Source organism: Crinia signifera, chromosome 3, assembly GCF_055691185.1.
Source record: "Crinia signifera chromosome 3, ASM5569118v1, whole genome shotgun sequence".
Taxonomy (NCBI): domain Eukaryota; kingdom Metazoa; phylum Chordata; class Amphibia; order Anura; family Myobatrachidae; genus Crinia; species Crinia signifera.
In genome coordinates this window covers 256,719,902-256,744,754 of record NC_139219.1, presented here as the reverse complement: position 1 = coordinate 256,744,754, position 24,853 = coordinate 256,719,902, and the positions used below count along the sequence as shown (strand labels likewise).

General features: G+C 42.5%; 1 protein-coding gene across 4 annotated transcripts in view; it reads left to right on the top strand.

Annotated features, from left to right (window-relative positions):
- The window catches only part of ARHGEF26 (Rho guanine nucleotide exchange factor 26), a 132,518-nt gene that overhangs the window by 63,835 nt on the left and 43,830 nt on the right, over window positions 1–24,853 (top strand). For all 4 annotated transcript variants that reach the window (XM_083177910.1, XM_083177907.1, XM_083177909.1 and 1 more), the window contains exon 11: window positions 7,870–8,024. In XM_083177910.1, coding sequence (XP_083034036.1) covers window positions 7,870–8,024 — 155 coding nt within the window. The remainder of the gene's footprint in view (window positions 1–7,869; window positions 8,025–24,853) is intronic.

The following is a 24,853-nucleotide window of genomic DNA, read 5'->3' as shown; positions in this document are numbered from 1 at the left end:
GTATTTTAATAAAGGGAATGTCAGCTAATGTTTCAGTGTAGCAGCTGCACAGGCCCCAATACCTCCCCATCCTCATAACGCTAACTGGTTGTTGTTTCAGACCTAGCTCATCTCGTCTCCCTGGCCAGCACTGTCTGTATACAAATCACCTGAGTCCAGTCAGCAGCTAGACATGGCAGCCACTTGCCCTTCATGATCAGTGATGGGCACAATAACTAGTGACCCTACATATGATATAAAATACTAGTACTGGATCTGCAACCTACATCATTGCAAATGGATAACATGTATTTATTGGAATTATTGTAGTACATACATGCTGAGTGTCAGAACACTGTTATTCTGATATCTACGGTTTTGAAGTGATAAAAACAAGACTTAGGAGCCGATTCAGACCCGTTCGGAAGTGTAAGAATTCGTCCCCTTCCACGATGTTTGGGGTCTGCGCATGTGGAACCCCCTGGAGCGAGCCGTTTCAGCGTTTTTCACACTCGCTGAGCCATTCTTTCCAGACAGGGATGTTTGGGGCGGGCAGGGGGCAGCAGCTGGGAAACGCAGGTGGGTCAAGGCCTGCTTTGGGTGGACGGCTGACATCACATGACATCAGCACCCTCGAGTTGGTGGATCAAGACCAATTCAAATTAATTATTGCCATTGTAATTGACAAAACCAGTGCTGATGGCTGCCAATCATAAAATATGTGGATAAAATATGTGGACAAATCTGGTCCCTTACTACATAATTAAACTTAAAGATGACATATGAACACAGTTAATTAAAATGTTTTGTTAATTTCTCAGTAAGAGCCTTTTGGACTAGGGGTTGCCATAGATAGAATTCTGATACTATAGGGCGCCTTGATTCAAAAAGGTTTGGGAACCGCTGTCTTAGACCATGAGCTACAGGTGTTTCTTTGCATTTGTGCTTCGTGCCATTAGGGCTTGTGATTCCATATGCATCATGTGCTCATGTTGTATGGGGAATTCATATACAGACGCCAACGTTACATGTATGTGAAACACCCTAATTAAAACGCGGACACTGATTGATCCAATTGATTCTAAAAGCCTGATGTAAATTGTTGAAACTGAATCTTGACAATCAAGCTTTCAATATAAATATTTGGTACTTCTTTACTTTCACGTCGCCAGCATGGCGCCGCGCTACTTCCGGGTTACGCTCGCCACAAACTAAGTAAAATAAACGAAGTTAACGCCATGCCAACATGGATAGTTCATACCTCCACTATCCATGTTGGCATGGAGTTGATTTTAATTAGCGTGGCGAGCGTAGCGAGCCACCGAGCCCGCAGCGTGGGCGAGCGAAGCGAGCCCCGCAAGGGGATTCTGACGCGTGGCGCCATGCTGGCGCCGTGAAAGTAAAAAAGTACCAAATATTTTAGGGAAAATTGTTTCATGCAAATCCTTCTGTGCCCTTGAGGATTACAGGAATGCAGAGGTGTCATTGAACGATTAATCACATTTTCACATCCGTTAATAAATTTGTTTTGGTTTCAAATTTTTTTAACCATTTTTTGTATTCACCACAAACTACAAACCAAACGCTATTCCCCTCAGTCTAATCAATGGGAGAATGTCTTCACTTTCACATACATAAGTATTACCTTTCACCCTTGTCCATAAATAGCTATAGTACAAGACATTGGATTTTGATGCTAGGGTTTGTCATTGCAAGTAGATTTTTGTGAGTGTACGTGTCATGTAGTGTCTCCAGGGTGCTCGTGCTATTGTCTGGTGGAATTTCTTTTCTCACGCCTATGTATAATCATTCTTCTCTTGCTTATGCTGTGTTCTTCTTGATTACATATCAAGCAGTGTTTAACCTGGGGGGAAATCTGCCACGTATTCAATCTGCTTACTTCCTACCTTTCTGAGACAGTGTTGCCAATTTGTAATGTGTACAGTCTGACGCTAATCCTGTTTATGTGTTTTTTTCAGGGCGCAAACAATTTTCTTGGCCCTTAAGGGATCTAGTTCATTTCAAAACATTTCTAAAAGATTTAAACATGTTAAGCTTCTTGGAATCTTACTGTACACATTTTAATTGTGTCTTCATGCACCGAATAGTCATACATAAATATGGATGCTAATTGTGAAGATGATTGCATTTAGAATAATTAAATTCACATTCATATCTGCAGGGTTACTGCAGACCTTTTGTTATTTGATTTAAATATGGAGCAGAAAAGTTTAGCACAGCTTAGTATAGAATGTGCTTTTGTGATATCATGCTACAGTGCTTTTTAAAGACTTGGGGGTTAGTGCAAAACAAATTTTTTTTTATTTTTTTCCCAGCAGTCATTATCATTACTAATGTCAATGCCACCAGTTTAGAATATGCCACGAAACACATTTACTGCATGCCGTGTTTTATATTGGGAATCAGCTGTGCGCAAGTGCAGCGTTCCCCTGGCCCATGTGATGTAGCCGTCTCTGACCGTTGACATTGTTGCTGATTTTGCACCCTAGAATGCTAAAACACAGCCAGATCATGGGACTGTGCCAACACTGGTAACTCCTTTCCTAAATGAAAGTAGGCTATTTCCTGGGAAAAGTCACTGTAACAGGACAGTCCACACGGATATAAAACCCCTTAATACTTCTGAGACGCGGGTCGCTTAACAGGCTGGGCAGGTCGTAACTGCGAGAGGTAGGTGGGCAGGTCGTAAAGCAGAGCAGGCGGGGTCGTAAGTCAGAGGAGTCATAGCACGGACGCTAAACGAAGGCCCGGGTAGTAAGTCTGGGTGGTCGATAAACAGGTAGGTCGTTAAGTGAGGAATGTCTGTATAGTTAACTTTGTTTAGCAAAACAGTGGTACTGGTTGTGTCAGAGTTGCTTCATTAGGTACTTATGGTATTGTCTAGTAAGCATGTTATTTTTCTTTGTTTAGTAAGGGGTGTACACATGTTGTGATTGCCTTGTGAATAGAAAAATAGACTATATTGAACCATGTGTATACCCTAGTACTTTAATCCTGTTTCTGTATAGTAAATGTGATATGCCTTTTGCAGAGTAAGTAAATTACTCTTACAAGCTTCATTATATATATGAGTGCTACCAATGTTAATCAGATTGTAAAAGTTTCAGAACTTAAGATACTTTTTACTTAACGCTCTCAACTTTAGGGACCATTTTCTGCCTATGGTCAGTAATCCTATTGGAAGGCCATTCTGACTTTTATGTGCTATTGCTTGTATTTTTGTAGTGAGAGGTCAGATATTTGGCATCCGTAAGATTATTTCTTTGCCTGCTGCACTATTTAGGGCTTTGTGTCTGTGGGTGAGTTATATTGGCTGATCTGCCTTGTTATTTCCGTGTGGACTGTCCTGTTACAGTGACTCTTCCCTGGAAATAGACTACTTTCATTTAGGAAAGGAGTTACCAGTGTTGGCACAATCCTATGATCTGGCTGAGGATCAAGAGGCCCATTTCTTTAGTCTCTGTTCTCTTTAACCCACTTGCATTAAATAAATTCCAATAAGTTTGAGATGAGACATGTAATCTATATATATTATGCAGTACTTGTTTCCTAGCAGGGTGCCCACTAAGCTATTTGCTTAGTGGGCTATTCTACGTAGTGAAATCACATCGCAACGCATGACTTTTTGTGCCTTGCGATGCGATGTGTGATGCGATCTCCGTAGTTAATTTAGGTAAATTATTCACTGCACCCTGAGTGAAATCGCATCGCACATTGCATGGCCCTTTTTTGTGGCGTGAGATGTGAGATGCGATCTCAGTAGTTCATATGGTAAAACACCACCACTCTCCACGTCACCCTGAAGCGTGGCGAGCGGCGGCAGCGGAACGCATCCTCCCTCCTTTTCATTCCCCCACTATCCACGCCGGCGTAGAATTGATTCAATATAGTGTGGCGAGCGCAGCAAGCCGCCGAGCCCGAAGCGTGGCGAGCGTGCGCGGATTACTTTACATGTATTCCGCGTCCCCTCACGGGGCACGCTGCGCTCGCCACGCTTCGGGTTCGGTGGCTCGCTGCGTTCGCCACACTATATTGAATCAATTTTACGCCAGCGTGGATAGTGGGGGAATGAAAAGGTCGGAGGACGCGTTCCGCCACCCCGAGCGGGGCTCGCTGCACTCGCCATGCTTCGGGGTGACTTGGAGAGTGGTGGTATTTTAGGTGTCAAGATATTTGGGTAGTTAAGGGTTCCTGCTACACTGGCGCACAGAAAGAGCTGCCCAAGGTAGAAATCACTCCAGAAATGTCCCTACATTTTAATATACATATGTTAACAGAAAAACCTATAGGTGCTATATCTTTGTATGTCAGGTACTTCTTTGTGAAGTCCAAGTTTCCTTTGGGTGTGGTACAGGGGTCTGACAGTCGGGATCCCGACTGTCATTAGCCCGACGTCGGGATCCCGACTGGCCGGACCCAGACAGCATGATGAGCTCAACTAAGCCCCTTGCGGGGTCGCCACGCTGCGGGCAGGATGGTTCACTAGGCGAGCCATCTATTCTATTCTATTCTCCCTCTTTGGGGGTCGTGGACCCCCACGAGGGAAAATAACAAGTGGCCATCGGGAACCCGGCTGTCTGTGTTTTGACAGTCGGGATCCCGACGTCGGGTAAATGCCTGTCGGAATCCCGACTGTCGAGACCCCGTCCGGCACCCGTTTCCTTTCTTTTACTTCCAGCAATGTCACTTTAACCCCTTCCCGACATTTGACGTACATGTACGTCATGGTCGGGAAGTACTTCCCGACATTTGACGTACATGTACGTCATGGCTTCTAACTGTCACTGCGTCTAGAGACGCAGTGACAGTTAGGTGATGTCTGCTGTCCCTGACAGCAGACATCCCCCCTCGTCGCCCAGGGGGGGCAGGGGTGCCCCCCCCGGTCGGCGATCGCTGTGATTGGCTGTTCAAATGTGAACAGCCAATCACAGCTATTTCTGTGTTACCGGCGGCTATGCCGCTCGGTAACACAGAAATCGGTGGTGATCGGTGCAGCACCGATCACCACCGATCCGCAGACACCCCCTCCCACCCCCCCGGCAGCTCACCGTCCAGGGCAGCAGCACCCATGAGTCGCAGCCGGAGCGCACGCAGCGTGCGCTCCCCCCGCCCACCCCCGTACCCACAGCAGCAGCAGCAGCAGCAGCATGAGCTGCTAAAAATAAAAATAAATGAAATCAGCTGAATTTTATATATATATATATATATATATATATATATATATACATGTGTATATGTGTGTGTGTATATATATGTGTGTATACATATATATATATATATATATATATATATATATATATATACACACACATATATATATATATGTGTGTATATATATATATATATATATATATATATATATATATATATATATATATACACACATATATACACATATATACATATACATACACACACACACACACACACATATATATACATAGATATTCCCGACATATGACGTATATATACGTCATGGTCGGGAGGTACTTCCCGACCGAAGACGTATATATACGTCATGGTTTTACTGTCACCGCGTCTATAGACGCGGTGACAGTTTGGAGATGTCTGCTGTCCCTGACAGCAGACATCCCCCCTCGCGGCGATCGCTGCGATTGGCTGTTCAAATGTGAACAGCCAATTGCAGCGTTTTCTGTGTTACCGGCGGCTAAGCCGCTCGGTAACACAGTGATCGGTGCTGTACAGCACCGATCACCACCGATCGCCAGCCCCCCCCCCCCCTCCCACCCGGCAGCCCCCCTCCCTCCCACCCACCCGGCTGCCGCAGCGCCAGCACCGCTCCCACCCCCCCGCCAGCCGCAGCGCCAGCCCCCATCCCAAAGCTGGTGACCAAAATGGGGTCACTTGTGGGGGGGTTCCACTGTATTGGTGCTTCGGTGGTCTTGCTAATGCGACATAGCACCCACCATTCATTCCACCACCAAAAATCACTCCTTCCCTTCTGAGTCCTGCCATGCACCCAACTGGTATTTTTTGGTCACATGTGAGGCATTGCCGTACTCGGGAGAAATTGGGGCACAGATTTTGGGGTGCTTTGTCTCCTTCATTCCTTGTGAAAATTAAAAATTTTGAGCCAGAACTGCATTTTTCTGTAAAAAATTACATTTTTTTACAGAAAAATGCAGTTCTGGCTCAAAATTTTTAATTTTCACAAGGTATGAAGGAGAAAAAGCACCCCAAAATCTGTGCCCCAATTTCTCCCGAGTACGGCAATGCCTCACATGTGACCAAAAATACCAGTTGGGTGCATGGCAGGACTCAGAAGGGAAGGAGTGATTTTTGGATTTTGCAGCACAGATTCTGGTTGAATGACCCCCGAAACACCCATACAGTAGAACCCCCCCACAAGTGACCCCATTTTGCAAACTACACCCTTCAGGGAATTCATCAAGGGGTATAGTGTACATTTCAAACCCCCCGGGGTTTCACCAATTTTGATACAACTGAGCTGTGAAAATGAAAAATTTATTTTTTTCATTTTCACTGCCCAGTTGTACCACAATTGGTGAAACCCCTGGGGGTTTGAAATGTACACTATACCCCTTGATGAATTCCCTGAAGGGTGTAGTTTGCAAAATGGGGTCACTTGTGGGGGGGTACCTAACTTTTAGCATTTTATGGTGCCTAGAAACCTACATGGTGCCTAAAAAATAATCTCATAAAAAGGAGGCTCCAAAATCAAGTAGGTGCTCCTTCTATTATGGAGCCTGTGGTTTGGTCACCGTGCATACTAGGGCCACATATAGGATATTTATGAAAACCAAAGAATTGGGGGAATCAATTTTTAGTCACATTTCTCTAGTAAAATCTACTGTGTTCCTTAGAAAAATGTATTAAAATTGAAAATCCGAAAAAAAAATGAAATTTTGAAATTTCACCTACACTTTGTTTTAATTCCTGTGAAACACCTAAAGGGTTAACAAACTTCCAAAATGCTGTTTTGAATACTGTGAGGGGTGCAGTTTTTGAAATGGCATCATTTATGGGGGTGTCTCACATACAAGTCCCTCAAAGTCACATCATAACTGACCTGGTCCCTAAAAAAATCAGTGTTTGAAATTTTCTTGAAAATTTGAGAATTTGCTATTCATATTTTAAGCCTCCTAGTGTCCAAAAAAATTAAAAGGATGTTGAAATAATGATGGAAACATAAAGTAGACATATGGTCTATGTTAGTTATTCACTATTTTGAGTGGTAAGATTATTTGTCTCACAAGCAGAAAATTTAACATTTTGCAAATCGCAAAATTTTCCATTTTTTCACGATATTTTGGTATTTTTCACAAAAAAACACAGACTGTATCGACGAAAATTTACCACTAACTTGAAGTACTATGTGTCACGAAAAAACAATCTCAAAATCACTGGGATAAGTAAAAGCAAAAAAAAGTTATCCCCACTTAAGTGAGACATGTCAGAATTGAAAAAAAGGGCTCTGTCAGGAAGGCAAAAACAGGCTCTGTCAGGAAGGGGTTAAAGCAGGGCTGGGCAATAAGCGGCCCTCCAGCTGTTGATGAGCTTCACATCCCAGCATGCCTTGCATCATTTTCAGCATGGCCAAATAGCAAAACTAAGGCAAGGCATGCTGGGATGTGTAGTTTATTAACAGCTGGAGGGCTGCTTATTGCACACCCCTGCTTTAAAGTCTCCTTCTCAGTCAATGATGCAAGTGACTACGCAAGAGAGAGAATATAAAACAAAAATGTGTCAGCATTTTTCTGTTGGATTTTCGATCTCAATGTTCAAGATCATGCAAGTGATGATGAAGACATTTTGTTTCTATTACAAATACAGGTATTTGTTTCACACTAAGCTCTATGTTGACTTCAGCTGTTGTGTCTCTCGTAGCCTTTCCCATTGGTGTCGTCTTCTCGGTGGCTGATGAAGAGGGGAGAGCTTATATCCTATGTAGAGGATACTGGAATTTTCTCCAAGAAAACTACAAAGCAACAGGTCTACTTCTTCCTATTCAATGATGTGCTCATTATCACTAAGAAAAAGAGGTAATTTCCATGTGGATGATATTATTGTACTTCCATGTCCATACTTTTGACACGTCATTGCTTGACTCCCTCTTCTGTAGTCTCCGGTGTAACGGTAACAGTCTGCATTTGTACAGACCCAAACACACCAGGAAGTTGCAAACATCCTGCTTAAAATCCCTTGAATTACAGCAGTAATGACATGAGAGAGAACCCATACTAGTAGAATAAAAATGTCACACAGGACAACTATTGGGTGTGAGTGGATAAAAGAATGACTTGCTGTTATGACCATGTGTATTCTGTCCATAAAATACATCTACTAAGGTGTGTACTCACCCCCTCTCGCATACAGAGAGTTTAACCATATAATTGTGGATTTAAATTTGTATATGGCAATAGAGATTATTCATCACATACATATGCATTTTATTGAGTTGTTATCTTTGGTAGAAAGGTTTTGCAGACAGAAGCACATTTTATAATTGACTCATATATTTATAAATGGGTGCAGGTTGTGCAGTATACACATATACAAAGGCCTCTGGGTCCAGGGGGACACAGCACTGCACAGTAGTCTGTATCATTGTTGTAGAGCCTTTGCTCTCTTGTGCATATGCACCATCTTTACAATACCATTGTCATAACGAAGGAGGAGGGACCAGTTTTCTGGCGCACAAGGTAAGACAAGCAGCTGCAAGGGGAGGGGTGGTGGATCTGGTCAGCTATACACTTCTGGTTTGACTTTATATATTAATTAAGCCAGTGGTCCCCAAACTTTCTTGACTCATGACTGCCTATAGCATTTTTTTTCAAGGAACCCCTGGAATAAAAGTTTTTTTGTTGATTAAATATGGAGAAAAATAAATATTAAATGAAGTAAATTGTGCCTACCTGTCATACTAAGGTTCAGTTATGTGTTGGTGTACAGTTGTGCTTCTGATTGTCCACATGTTTTTTGATTGGCCGCCAGCATTGTTTTTTTGCTTTGACCATAAACAAATTGAGTTGGTCCTAGACCACCAACTCGAGGCTCTCAAGGGCCTTGTGGTAGCCCAGGGTGCACACAGTTAGGGAACAGCTGATTTAAGATATATCTTTATGTTTCCTGTGCATTAAACCAAAACACTTGTCACAGAAGAGAATGTATCCTATAATATCCATTCCTTTGTAGTAATTAGCACAACCAGAGGCGGAACTACTATTGGGCAGCAGGTGCAGTGCAACAGGGCCAGTGCTGCCCCTGTCACCCACTGTTTTTCCCTGCCTCTCCCTGTCACCCTCTTCCTCTCCCTATCACCCACTGCCTCTCCATGTCACCCACTGCCATGTTGCATATTGCGAACTTGGGTTGGGGTGGATGAGGGGAGTCCAAGCTATAATTTTGCACCTTGGCTCACCACCCACAAGTTCCGCCACTGAGCACAGCATATACTGGAAGATGATCAGGAATAGTTGACTTCTGTTTGGAGCAAAAACACAAAAGTGAACAGCCCACTGTTGTACCCTATGAACATGCACATGAACTGGCCACATGTCTCACCAGTTCAAAATGGCATGTACAATTTGGGATATTTTGCAATGAAGAGCAGCAGTTCTAATGGTTGTTGGCTCTTAAACTGAAGACTGAAGTTGACACATTAATGGTTTCATTTCAAATCCTTGATATGTCTTATGAATCCTTCTAGCAATCACTGCTCCATATAGTGAGATCGCTTTACTACACATCTAAATATACTGCATGATCATTTTTTAAATTTACTCTCTCAGCAAGTGTATGGAATGGTAAAATCTTAAGTGAGTGGATTTTAATCCTGTGATTACAAACCTCTGATGGGCATGTGGGTGTGAGAGAGTTGATCCGAATCACCCGATTGGTCTAGAAAGGTGACTATAATCACACAAATGATATGCCGCAGTCACTGTTAAGCCCCCTGTTGCGTGCCAATGCTTAGTCTTGGTTCAAGAGCGGAAACCCTTCAGCTAGTCTTCAGTTACTCCCTGACTTATCCACCTTAATTCCACCCACAGTTAAGTCCACACCAGCTAAAAAGATTTCCTGTGGCGCGCATTTCCATAAACCCGTTCTGGTTCAGTGGGGTGGCATAAATAAATATGCTTGGTTACTTCATGAGTGCCCATTGCACATGTGTGTGGAAAGACCAAATTATTTGTCAGTCACAGAAAAGCTGGTATCCTATTGGCAGCAGCACTTTACTGCTGCTAATAGGTTCGCTGGGGACCATCCAATAAGCCCCAATAGCGGTTATTTGGGGTCATGCTGCTCTAGCCTCTAGCTGACCATCAGAGCCAAAATAATGCATGGATCATGAGCTTATCCGGGATGCCATGTGTTATGGCACGATAATGGGATAACCATCAGGCTAAAATCACGATAATAGTCTACTTTTTTAAAATTTATTATGAAAAACGATTGCATGTAATTGGATATCAGCCTCAATGGGTAGTATTCAATGCCGCTTGCCACGGCCGGCGAGGGGGTTAAACAGCGAGGATCGCAGAAAACCAGCGATCCTCGCTGTTTTACCCCCTCGACAGCCACTCACCCTATTCAACGTTTCAGGGGAATCTTCGCCATCATAGGATGGCGAGGATTCCCCCAAACAGCGAGATCCGCGGCTAATGCAGCGAACCCGCTGTATTTAGCCGCGAGTCTCGCTGCTTCTACAGCCACATACGCCGATTCCCCCTCGTTCAATAAACAGAGTGAGGGGGAATTGGCGTATGAGGGGGATGCATTAAATACTGACCGGGCGAGCGGTGTCAGCGAGCAGGAAGCCCTGCTCGCTGTCATCGCTCGCCCACATCATTGAATAGACCCCAATGCCTTATTGGTAATAGGGAGGCTTGCAAATAATGTGTACACATTGTAAAGGCTTAACTGAAACTCTAAGAATAATCAGTGGTCCTTTAGAAACGAAACAGTTACTTCTAATACTTTGCTTCTGGAATTTAGTATTCTGACTTCTAGTACTTTGCTTCTGGGTCTGGCAGAAAGCACATACTGTATTTCAATTCAGTGAAAGTATGCTCTGGCTGCCTGGTGCCTTGTTTGTCTGTCTGCTTGGGTTCTACTATGGCTCCCTATCTTTCTATCCCTCCCTGTTTTTATAAATACCTTAAATACTTGTGTACTGTATTTATGATGTGGTTATCTGTATTTATAATGTAAGTAAAATATTTATCCTACCAACTGGAGGCACCAGACCACAGACAAAGGAGACTAGGGCCCACTCCGTTTCATAACTGGGATTTGCAATCAATAGCTGTATAACAAATCTTCTCACTTTTTAATTAGTCTGCTCGTTTCTTTAGCTTATTTTACCAGTATTTATATTAGCCCAAATGGTACTTGTAAAATGGAATATTTGCATTTGAACATAGTGAGGATTATTTAGGTGATAGCGCTGTATGGTAACTTAGCAGTAGGCATCTATTTCAAGCAGATGCCTCCTGCTGCAGTAGTAAATCAGGCTGCGTCGTCGGATGCAGCCACCATCGGGCAGTTTAAGGCACCTACAGTGCTGCACATACCACCCGTTGCAGAGGCCACTAATTCTCCAAATCTTGACCTCTTCTCATTCTCTAAACGGTGGCTACATGGATCAGTTTTCTTAAATGGATGCTGTCTGATGCCTTCCTGATTCTTATGTCGCAGGACCCGTTTGCATGTGCACAGAATGAATCCTGCACATTCATATAAAGTACCGTACATGGGCAATTTTGCTCATGATATTACAGGTGCAACTGCACCTGAATTTCCCCCAGTATTTATGTCCTCATCCAGTTAGTCCTTTCTGTATAATGAAAATCAAATCATATTTCTATTGAATTTGATTTTTTCTTATAACAATTACTTATCTTCCCTACACCATAACCAGTGGTTCCCAAACTGTGAGCTGTGGCACCCTGGAGTGCCTTGGGGATCTTGCAGGGGTGCCTCAAGATGGTTCATGACTAATTAAAAATATTTATGGTCAATATAATAGGAAAAACTAGTGCTGTTGGCAGCGAATAAGGAAATATGTGGACAAACAGAAGTGAAACCTGTCCCTCACGCATAATTAAACTTAAGTATGACATATCAACATAATTGACTTAATCTAATATTTTTTCACTTTGTCAATAAGAAACTTTTGGCCTAGGGGTGCCGTGAAACAATTCTGGTACTCTGGGGTGCCATGATTAAAAAAAGTTTGGGACCCACTGCCTTAAACCCAATCTGCATATTTTTGCCATGATTGGTATGTTGCTATAGTTAAAGTTCTCCAGAGTTCTTTAAATATTCCAAAATAAAGATGCCTTCCAGGGGAAGTTACATTTGCCTTCTATGATCTTGTGCCAAATCAACATGTCCTTTCAAGATACTTTTCATCAGGGCCGGTGTAAGATTACTAGGTGCCTTAGGCAAAGCTTCAGTCTGTTGCTCCTGCTCCGCCATAATACCCAGCCCCCGGTCCCTCTCTCTCACACACACACACATACATATACACACACACATATACACATATACACACACACACACACACATATATACTTGGCTTTAAAAATAAGCATTTATTATCCAGCAGCAAATAGGGTATTCTTCTGTAGCCATTCCATGCCATGCAGAGTGTGTATGACCAGCATACTAGCAGTACTGTAAGCATATAGACAGAGCCCAGATGTTCCCTAGACCCTCTCCACATCTTAAATTGTCTGGGTCATTACGATGTATGCCATGCGACCTTTCCGAGGGGAGGAGTCACGTGTGATGTCCTTTGATCCGCCTGGGAGCTTTCTGGGTGGCAGGACCACACACAATATATTGTATGCGGCCCTTTTGCATATGATCTATCATTAATAGGAGTCCCAGAGGACTGCAAGACAAAAGTAATACCTGCTGGAGGAACAGACAACAGAGACAGGACAAATGTGAATCAACTTGTGTTTAGCAGGATCAGAAAGTGTTGACCCGGCATTGCCATGTGAAAGGGGTATCGCTTCTGCAGCTTCTGGTGTCTTAAGCTTAGTAGCTGCTGGTCCGGTTTTTCCAATGTTTCCATTCTGTAGGGGAATAAGAAGTAAATTACATGTGGAAATCTTAGCAATGAGTGAATAATCTAGGCCTCATACATCCAACTAACACTGACATTAAATCAGCTGCACCCACATTTAAATATTAAGCCTCTTTCTGCCCCAGTCAGTACTGGTACATATCTCCATCCCACCCCAACCAACCTGACATAGTAAATAGTATTCACATTCAAGAAATCTCCTCCCCAATCTCAAGGTTAAATTCAGTTAATAGCCTTAAATTACCTTAGATTAAGCACCTCAATGTGGATTTTTTGCTATTACAAAGTCATCATCAATAAATCGATAGTTCCTATCCCACAGTCTTACCCTGTCATTGGATTGATGGCCCTTTACCCCAATCACCATTACATTCCAATACCACAAAGCAATGCAGGGGATATTCATGAAGTACGGTATTTGCATGTGTGACTGAATGGTTCAGCATGCCAACATAAATGCCCTTTGATGGAAACATTTTCAATTTTGTAAAAGGGGGATAGTTGCCCCTGCCCCTTTATAAACAACATATTCCAGGCTGCAATCAAGAGGTGTAATCAGATATGCTGGGATAGGAAAAGAATACAAACTTTGGTATAAGCCAGTGAATGACGCAGTAGATCTGTAGACCATGAGATTGTACTTGTACAGAATTTATTAACACCAGGTGACACACAATGCGATTCATTTTCTATTCAATCCTGATTCGATCTGGATCGAATCAAGATCGAATAACTCATTGCAGTCTACACATTCGATTTTGACTATATATATTACAGATCTGTACTATTTAGTCTTGCCTGCACAGTCTATTTTTCTATTCGATTTCAATACCGCGGGCCGTACATTGGGATCAAATCGGATTTGAATGCCAACCCAAACAGAACTCAACCCAACCCAAATCCTGGCTGCCTAACTGTAGTGCCAGCCCTGCTTTTCCTTACAGATATATCCTGTTGGTGCTATATGCTGGTTGGTCTTTACTGCTATTGCCCACATCTTTCTCTATGGGTCAGATGGAGAATTAAGATGGTCCTTTAAGAAATAACTGGATTGGCGCTAAAATGAGATTTGACAGACTTACAGTACAACAGATGTTCTACCAGATCACACTTTGCATATCATTTATTCTTTTTAGTCCTTATTTTTACACATTTCATCCAGCCTAGAGCTGAACTAGTGGATATGATCAATCCTTAAACCTGTTAATTGTTTATCTGATTGTATTTTTCCATTCATAAGATGCTTTGACCAGAGAGTTGTAATTGACTGTTTATTCAGTATATTGAATATTCATTGCGAACTACAGTAAGTATTCATTGGTAACCGGTACTAAATATTTTGTAGATGACCCACTTATTGTGTAGGGTGCCTGGCAGAGTAGCTTTCTTATTGCAATCTTTTGAAAAATGCAACCCGTGAGGAAATGTTGAGCTTATGTTTTCTGCTTCTTGGTAGGTTTTATCCTCCCTGAGCTCACCATGACTCTTGCATTACAGAGGAAATGCCCCACTTGCCTTTGTCCTTCGGGCAGGTCACTGATTTGATCATTTTTCCTGCCTCTGAATTTACGGAGATCATTAAGAGGATGTATCAAACCTATTAAAGGTTGGAAATGTGTGTACAGGAATTGATATTGCAGAATGGAAATGGAACAGCGGATGACTTACCAATAACTTAATCGGTCGTGTTGGTTCGGTAAACAATAGCAGGCACAGCTTTACTCGGTGTTATATGTACAATGGTGATGTAAAGAAGCTTGTGGAGATTTGTGTTTTGTATAGCTTATCAGCAAGTGAGTATAGATTCAGGCAGGAGAACAAGTAAATTAGTTTTCTATAGCAACTAAACAGTGTTTAGTTATCTGTCACAGTGCCATAGCCCAGTTCTGGCACTGGACCCCTGGGGCTCCACTGTGGTGAGGAACCCTTACTGGCTGACGGTCCCTCTCCCTGTCTATAAGGGGCAGCTGTCCAATGCCTGGCTTCCAGGGGCAGCTGCACACCAATGCAAACATTTGAATCTCCTCCCTATATAAGGGACCCTCTGGGCCAGATTCAAAAATATTAGTCTCATTTCCTGTACAACAGCACCTGTTCTGTTAGAGCACCTGTGTACTAATCTTATGTGTGTGACGGTTGTCGCTCCTGCTCTTTGTGACTTTTCCAACCCACTTCTGCCCATCCTCTGGGACCGAATTACCCACCAGGTTCTCTCCAGTTACTGTTGACTACGCTCCAGTATGCCTAGCGCTATATTGGAACCAAGTCTGAGGTCCTGCGGGCACATCGAAGACCAAAACCCAGCGATACAGCCACTGGTACATTCTACTGCGTGCCTCTGTTCTTGGTCTACTTCCATCCTATATTGACGTTCAGCATCCATACCAGTCTGCAGAGAGTTGTGGCATTATGATTTTGTAATATGTGCTTGATGCTGAATATAAAAATGTGCCGTACACAAAATTATATTTCGTGTAATTGTTTGATTCTGGCAATTGTCTGTGGTTCACATTTTGCACCAGGTCTGTATGTTTTACCTTGCATGCTCTGCGCACCATCATACCATAATGCTGTAGGACTCTGTGCTCTTTGAATTAATAATGGTTTATTCCCTTTACCTGAGGCTTTCCAGTGTTGTGCCCAGACATGAAATTCGTTATATGAATACAGTAAAATTAGACCCGGCTAGGGAATGAGAAGGAAAGAGCATCTTTATTACTTCCTTAAATGAGAATGTATACGCTGCTCTCCATTCTCTACTAATGTGTATGTTTCTGTGAAAGGTAAAAAGTTTTCTTTAAAATAATTTACATTAAAATACAAGGGCTTGGCTAGCATAATCCATATCCATATGTATTTATCAATCCTTGTCCATTAGACTTTACAAGGGTCCTTTATCAAATTGTGCTGTGGGCTCCTCAAATGTCTCATTACATACCTGTTAAAATCCAATATTGTTTTCTTATTAAGAATGGATTCCTAGTCAATGCAAAGTTACATGTTTTGTAATATATATATATAGTGTACATTCTAGCACCCGCTATCTTTGAAAACCCATGCAGTTCCTCTTCCCTGCCTGGGGTGTCGCTGTCTGCTGTGGTGTTTCTGGCACAGGTCTGGTTTGCATATCAGTGCTGAGATACAGACCACATTGTACTTGAAGCACAACAGCAGACAGCGACACCCCAGACAAGGAAGAGGAACTGCATGGGTTTTAAAAGATAGCGGGTGCTAGAATGAACACACATATATATATATATATATATATATATATATATATATATATATATATATATATATATATATATATATATATATATATATGATAAGATAACTGACTTTAATTCTATCCTTTTTACGGAGGCCATCTATAATGGGCGCAGGTTATCTGGGGCACACAGGCACATTCTGCACCAATTTGATATAAGATACTTATTTTTCCGATACAATTGCACCACACCATTTCCCCAGAAAGCACTAGAAATGCCACTTACAGTACAATAAAGCAATTCTCATTGGACGGATAAGGGACACTTCACTTCACGTCCACAAATTATCAACGTGTCAGATTTTATCACATCCTGTCATCAGGATACATACTAACTTTATCTGTCTAATGAATGTCGCTGCATTTGACTGTGTGTGTGTGTGTGTGTGTGTGTATTATACATATACATACACACACAAATATATATGTTGTCACTTGGATGTTTGGTTATCGATGCTCTGGGTACTGAAACCCTTTATCAAGAAATATTTACATCTATAGGCAATTATCCAGTATACCACCCGTGCCATGGGTTCTGTGCAGACAGAACTCCGTGACATCATCCTTGTGACCCGGCATTGGCATTGGAAAAGAAGTAGTTAAAGAAAAAATGTTTTAGCCATTGTGTGGAACCTGACTGCAGAGAGAAGTGTCCCAGAAAGGTTCCGAGAAACTCATAATATAATAATATTTCTCCTCTAATTAATGGAAGACTAATAATGAGTTGTCCTAACACCCCTCCGGGATGAGTCTAGATGTTTCACTTACATAATGTTTGGCCTGTACAAAAGAATAATTGAAAGTACTAATTATGGGATATTTGGCAACAGCTTCTGAATAAGATAGTGGTTGATGAGTGTGATGATTAATAAATGACTAATCATGCCTAGCCCTCTGGTTTTCCAGTTGGACAAAATTTGTGATTCCTCTCTTCCTGAAAATCTGGTTTTTGTACAAATGCCAAATGAATAGAGTAACTTAAGCTTAATTTAAATTTATGGCATAATATCTGTCAAAGTTTCCTTGTGTTCATTAGGAGAGGGTTGTCAAAAATTTCAGAAGGTAAATCTCTGTCCCTCATATGTAGGATGACTACTTAAGAAACTTGTGGTAAAAATGTTTGTTCCAGATAGCTATTCTCATATACTGTATCTGATGAGTCGTTAGCCAATTCTTCAAATAATGTAATAAAACTGTATTATTATAGGTCAATACATCTGGAAAATGAAGTCCACCCATCCACTTTGTGTCTCAATTTTACTTTTTGTGATTTACCGTACCATGTATTCGGCTTCTACTTTAAACGTGTGTGTTTTTTAAGGGCAAGGTACTAGCAATGTTAGTTAAATTCAGTTTAAGGTTTGTTTGTTTTCTCAATATTTTTGGCTTCTAGAATTTGTTTGATGCAATTAAATAGTCTGCGGCTTGAAATTGTGTGTGTGTGTAGCCAGAAGGTTGTGTCTATATCCACTTCTGTTATGTGGGTAGGACATGGCGTTAGGTGAGGGCGGAAGTAGTTGGATGCCCTCACAGCGTTTTTTTTTAATGTTATTTGTATGTTACGTAGGTGTAGGTTATTTTATTGGATTGCAACTGGATTGTACTCTCACGGGCTCCCTTCGTTCACCATGCTTTGGGTGCGGTGGCTCACGTCGCTCACCACTGATTTATATTGCCCCTCCAGGTATATGTGGACCCAGTGCATGATGGGAAAACTCACAAAAAATAAGTGGTTCTAGCCGCAACTGTAGCCAGAATTCCTTTGGATATTGCTTGTTGTTACAAACTAGCTGTGAGACTATGACTTCTGTTAAAATAGCTCATACCACATATTTTTTATTACATAATTGCTTCCTGACTGTGGTGCTGTTGTTTCTTTTGCCTTATGCTTTGTTTATATATAATGCATATATCTATACCTGTTTTTTTCTTTCCAACTTAAATGTACAGTGAAGAAAATGAAACTACAATACAAAAGGGGGATTACCAGTACTCATTGTAGCACAGATTAACATGTGGTTTGTGTTCCCTGTGCTTCCAAGAAATACAATAAAATATTTAGCAATGGTCTTTAATTTCTGCTAAACTTCCGTAAACACCTCACTTGCTAAAACCTCTATATCTATTGCATACCTCCCACCTGTCCTGCTTTCCATGGAAACGTCCCATTTTTTAGGGACGTTTCCGCGTCCTGTCCGGTGCCGGAAGTGTCCCACGGCAGGGGGGAAGGCAGTTGGGAGCCCCCCCTGTCACCCACTGAGCAGCAGTGAATAGATAAATTTTATTCCCGCAGCCAGAGGAGCTGGGGGCTCAAAGCCCTCAGAGCCTCTGGTCAAAATGGGGGCGTGGCTTAGCAGAATAACACAAGTTTTTGTAGACCATGCCCCTTTCCAGCAGGCAACACCCCCAAATTTTGGCCACGTGAGCAGATGCCCCACCATGAGGATAAAGCAAGTTGGGAGGTATGCTGTTGCATACGAGTTGCGGTGCTGCAAGCGCAGCCAAAAATGGGCATTGTCTATGAAAAATGGGGCATGGCCTCACGAGGATGCCGCTTCTGAAGGCCATGCACCATTTTTAGTCCCTACGGGGGGATGGCCAGCTCTGTGAAAGCTGCTGGCCATGCTCCCAGACCCTCTGCATCTCTGAATAGACAATGTGCGCATGTGAACAGCGTCTATTCCCGGCATGCAGGGGGGACTTCCAACTTCCACTTTGTGATTGTTGTTATGTAACATCTACAATGGAATAACACTTCATTTTGTTTGAGATTAAATATATTGGAGTTATTGCTAAAATATGACATTCCTCTGTAGAGATCACAGAAGTGATTTACTAGACTTTCCAATTCTTGGCTGGTGACATTGACTATTACTACTTTCCACTTCCAGGAACTCGCAGCCAAAAGTACATTTAGTGCATAAACAAATTGATATTTGCTTGCAACTCTTATAAGAAATATTACGAGAATATTTAGATGCCAGGCTTTCCTGTTTGTTCTTTATAAGAAGCAGATCTCTCCTTCCTTCTATGCTACAGTATACGCAGCACATGTGTTACAGGACATTAGCATCTGAATGCACCAAACTGCATGTGATAGTGAATATCTAGCCTGCATCTGTTATCCCCACTTATTCAATTAAACAATTGGTGCTTGTTTCCTAGCATGGCGCCCGATTTTACTGCGTACGCAAACGTAGTCAAATCGCATCATTATTGTATGGCATGCGATGAGATGCGATTTTACATGTTATAATGGCATTTAATGTACTATACAATTAAATTACATATAATGTCATTTATTTACGCCCCCCCCCCCCCCCCCCCCACTATCCACGTCATCCCGAAGCATGGTGAGCGCAGCAGAACGCAACCGCCCGACCTTTTCATACCCCCAATATCCACGTCAGCGTGGAGCTGGTTTTATATAGTGTGGCGAGCGCAGCGAGCCACCGAGCCCAAAGCATGGCGAGCGAATGCGTAATACATGTAACATAATACGCATCCCCTCGCGGGGCTCGCTGCACTCGCCACGCTTCGGGCTCGGTGGCTCGTTGCGCTCGCCACACCATATAGAATCAAATCCATGCCGACTTGGATAGGTAGCCACCGAGCCCAAAGCATGGCGAGCGAATGCGTAATACATGTAACATAATACGCATCCCCTCGCGGGGCTCGCTGCACTTGCCACGCTTCGGGCTCGGTGGCTCGTTGCGCTCGCCACACTATATGGAATCAAATCCATGCCGACTTGGATAGGTAGGCCGGACGCGTTCCGCCGCCCTTCGTGGGGCTCACCACGCTTCAGGATGACGTGGATAGTGGGGGGGGGGGGTTCCTAAATAAATGACATTATATGTCATTTAATTGTAAAGTACATTAAATGACATTATTATATGTAAAATCGGATCCGATATCTGATCGCATCGCATGCGATACAATTTTTTATCGGACCCGATTTTTGTAATGTATTCACTGACAGAGAGCAGTGAATACATTACATAGGAAATTCGCATCGCATCGCATGAATACCTGGCCTGCGATTTCACTACCCTGAATAGCCCACTACGCAAATGCCGTAGTGGGCGCCGTGCTAGGAAACAAGTACCAAACCATTTAAGCCCCATACATACTCCCTGATTTTTTCTTTTTTTTAAATATTTGTTTATTGATTCAACAAGAGTTACAGTACAAAAACATAAAGATAAGCATTTTTGCCTTACATGTACAGACAAGAGTAAATAACAGAGGAGTGACACAGTTATCATACACACATTTAACAGTCCAACCAGGTATTTATCCTTAGGTGTTACCTTAAGGCGTGCCTCATATGCCACGGAGGGTTAGGGTCATGTGTATACATTGGTGTTAAAAGGGTGGGTGGCCCAATTGGAGGTTAGTCATATTATACCAGGTTGTTAAGTGTACCATTTGTCTGATTCTGTCTCGCTCTATGGGTGTTAGGGTAGGGAGGTATGGCAGCCATGTTTCGAAGAATTTAGGTGCTCTTGACTCAACATCTAGAAGACATTCGATCCAGTCCATCTGAAATAAGAATTTTAGCTTTGATAGCATGAGTTGGTAGGGAATTCTCTCCGTTTGAATCCATTGTGATAGGATGGTTTTTTTGCTAGCTGCTGCTATTTTGGCTAGTAGTCGTTTTGGTGGGTGGGCCCTTCTGGAGGTGTGGTCAGGCGGGAGTATGTTCCATAGTGCCCATGAGGCTGAGACCTTAAATGGTATGGAAAGTGTGTGGGTGATATATCTTTCGGTCTCCAGCCAAAAGTCTTGAACCATGGTGCATGTCCACAAACAGTGGTATATATCTGCCTCCGGTTCTGAGCATTTGAAGCAGTGTGTGTTGTCTGAGACCCCTGTTAGGTATCTGAGTTTAGGTGTATAGTATGCCCTGTGCAAGATCTTCAGTTGCATTTCCATAAATGTGGTCGAGAGGAGTTGTTTGTTCAGGGATACGGATGACTTGATTATGGTTTCTAATGGAATATCAGGAAAAACCTCCCTCCACCTACCCATCCCCGCAGTGACTTTGGAAAGGTCCAGATTTGTGCGGGTATGGCGATATAGCAATGAGGTGGGGGTTCGACTACCTTTTCGATGTATGATCATGACGTCCAAGGACCTATCTGAGTTGTTTGTGGTTAGCTTAGGGAGTGTTTTTAATATGTAACTTCTTGCTTGAAAGTATGCAAACATAGGTATGTGGGGTTGCGAGAATCCTTCTCTCAGTCGGGTTAAAGTGAGAGGTGTCTTGTGGTCTTCTTCTAAGAATTGGTGAATGGACCTGAGGCCTTTAGAGTGCCATAGGAGAAAGATGGGATCTGGTCTCCCCCCCTGAAATTCTGGGTTATGTATCAGCGGTTGGTGCGGTGAGGTGTTCGACGGTAAGTGTAGTTTTTTCCTTATGGCTCGCCAGGCTAGACAAGGTGATTGTATGAGGGGGTTGGTCTTGAGAGGTCCTGGGAGTTGGGAGCAGGGTGTGTGCAGTAGGGCATCTAGGGTGAGATCTTGGAGAAATGACTGGTCTATAGAGTTATAAGTGTAGTTGTCCACCCCACCCAACCAATCCAAGGCATAGCGTAGGTTAGAAGCTAGAGCATATTCCTGTACACTGGGGAGGTTAATACCCCCACTTAATGCTGGTTGTTGAAGTTTCATTAGAGATATGCGGGGTCGTTTTCCTGCCCAGATGAATTTCGTTATTGCTCTGTTTATGGTTAGGATGTCTTGTTTTCGGGGGAGGAAAGGGAGCATTTGTATTACATACAACAGTCTGGGGAAGGAGACCATTCTAAAGAGGTTTGAGCGCCCTATGTAGGATAGTGGTAAGTGTTTCCACTTGGTGAAGTCATTTTGCATTTGGGTTATACAGCGAGTATAGTTTAATTCATAGAGGTTCGCTACATCTCTAGAAATCTGTAGTCCCAAGTATTTGAGTTGTCCCTGGTTCCATCTGAAGGGGAACGAGGTGCCCCAATCAAGTTGGGCCTCGGGGTATAGTGCTAGGGCTTCAGTTTTTTGACAGTTTATCAAAAAGCCTGAGATGTCATGGAAGGTGGCGAGTATGTCCAACAGACCGGGGAGGGCCATCTTGGGGTTGCTTACATACAATAAGAGGTCATCAGCAAATGCTGACACCTTCACCTCCGAGTCTCCCAAGGGTATCCCCAGCCAAGATGTCTCGTGATAGAATGTGCGAATTAGGGGGTCTAAGGCTAAATTAAACAGAAGCGGGGAAAGGGGGCACCCTTGTCTTGTTCCCCTATACAGCTTGAAGTGGGGGGAGTTTAAACCATTTATTGTTAGATGAGCCGTCGGGGAGGAGTAAAGCATGTCAAAGATGTTGATGAAGTCGGGGCCAAACTGTTGACATTGAAAGATCTGCTTAAGGTAATTCCAGGAGACCCGGTCAAATGCCTTGTCGGCATCGCAGCTAATTATAATGGCCTCCCGGTTATTCAGGTGTTTGAATTTGAGCATTGCGGCTATGAGAGTGCGAATGTTGTGGACTGACGTACGACCTCTAATAAACCCGTTTTGGGCACGGTGTAGTATTCTGTGTAAGATTGGTTGTAATCTCTGAGCTATGATTGCGGTGAAGATTTTTAGGTCTACGTTTAGGAGGGAGATGGGGCGATAAGATTGTACTAGGGTGGCGTCTTTGCCAGGTTTCGGGAATACCACAATTCTAGCCGCGGTGAAGTCTAGAGGGGGTGGTGCGCCTCTTAGGATAGTGTTGTATAGGTTAAGTAGGTGCGGTAGCAGTTTGTCTCTCAGCATCTGATAATATTCGGAGCTAAACCCGTCCGGGCCTGGGGACTTGCCTTTCTTGAGTGTTTTAATAGTAAGCAGGAGTTCTTGGTCAGTGATCGGGGCTGTGAGGGATTCCCTTTCCTCTGTAGTGATGGTCGGGAGTTGTGCCATCTTTAGGAATTGCTCAGTTTCTTGTGGTCTGTCTGGTGTTTCTCTATATAGTTGTGTGTAGTAGTTCTGGAAAGCTGTGGAGATGTCTTTAGTTCCCGAAATCAGGGATCCGTTTGGTGAGGCTATTTGCAGTATATGCAGAGGGGAATATTGTGAGCGAATGAGGTTAGCTAAAAGCCTGCCTGTTTTGTTGGAGCTCCTAAAATATTTATTGCGGGTACGGTCATATGAAAATTGGGCTCTCTCTGGAAATAACGTATCATATGCATGTTTTGCTTCGCTATATTGTTTACGCGTGTCAGCTGTGTCCGAGAGAAGCATGCTGTTGTAAGCTATAGCTAGGTTCCCTGATTTTTTCTAAAGATATTGTTCAGAAGGACAGTATGGATGATGTAATGGTTTAGCATTACAGCCTCACAGCACTGAGGTCATGGGTTCAATACCCACCATGGCCCTGCGGAGTTTGTATATTCTCCCCGTACTTTCATGGGTTTCCTCCAGGTACTCTGGTTTCCCCCCACAATCCAAAAATATACTGGTAGAAGAATGGTCAAGTGCTGCGGAATATGTGTACAGTATGCTATATAAATAGCTAATAATAAATACATAGTAATTGTTTGTTTATATACTAGGTCTTGCTTGAATCTAGTAAATTTTAAACTTCTGAATACATTTATGTGGTGGAAACATCACTCAGGCATCTCCATTGTCATCGGAGGAACTGGCTCATAAATAGTTTACGGGGAAATAGTTTTATTGTGTTGGGGAGCGTTATGTCTCCAGGAAAGCTGACATATTTCCTCTGATGAAAAGATGTGCCAGTCATTTGACATTATTTATCTAAATGTAATAAGTGGCCTTTTAGTACCTTCAAAAATCATAACCTGGATAGTGATGTTGTTTTTTTTAAATAGAGAGGAGGCAATGTAAGGATTGTATGACAGCACCATGTTAGCCAATGGAGTCTGATGATAGATTTAAACATTTTCAAATGTTTTATAATTATGTATTTCTCTAAGCATGAGTGCCATTATATTCTCTAAGCATGAGTGCCATTATATTCTCTAAGCGTGAGTGCCATTATATTTCTCTAAGCGTGAGTGCCGTTATATTCTGTAAGCGTGAGTGCCGTTATATTCTCTAAGCGTGAGTGCCATTATATTTCTCTAAGCGTGAGTGCCATTATATTTCTCTAAGCGTGAGTGCCATTATATTCTCTAAGCGTGAGTGCCATTATATTTCTCTAAGCGTGAGTGCCATTATATTTCTCTAAGCGTGAGTGCCATTATATTTCTCTAAGCGTGAGTGCCATTATATTTCTCTAAGCGTGAGTGCCATTATATTTCTCTAAGCGTGAGTGCCATTATATTCTCTAAGCGTGACTGCCATTATACTGTATTCTCTAAGTGTGCTCAGGGTAATATTGGTTTGTAAATTAATAAATAGAAAAATAATTAAAAAATGATCAGATAGGTATTACATGAAAATACAAATTCATTTAATTATACACATAATATGATGACACAATTGTTAAAATGGTAATAGATAAAAATGATATTGCA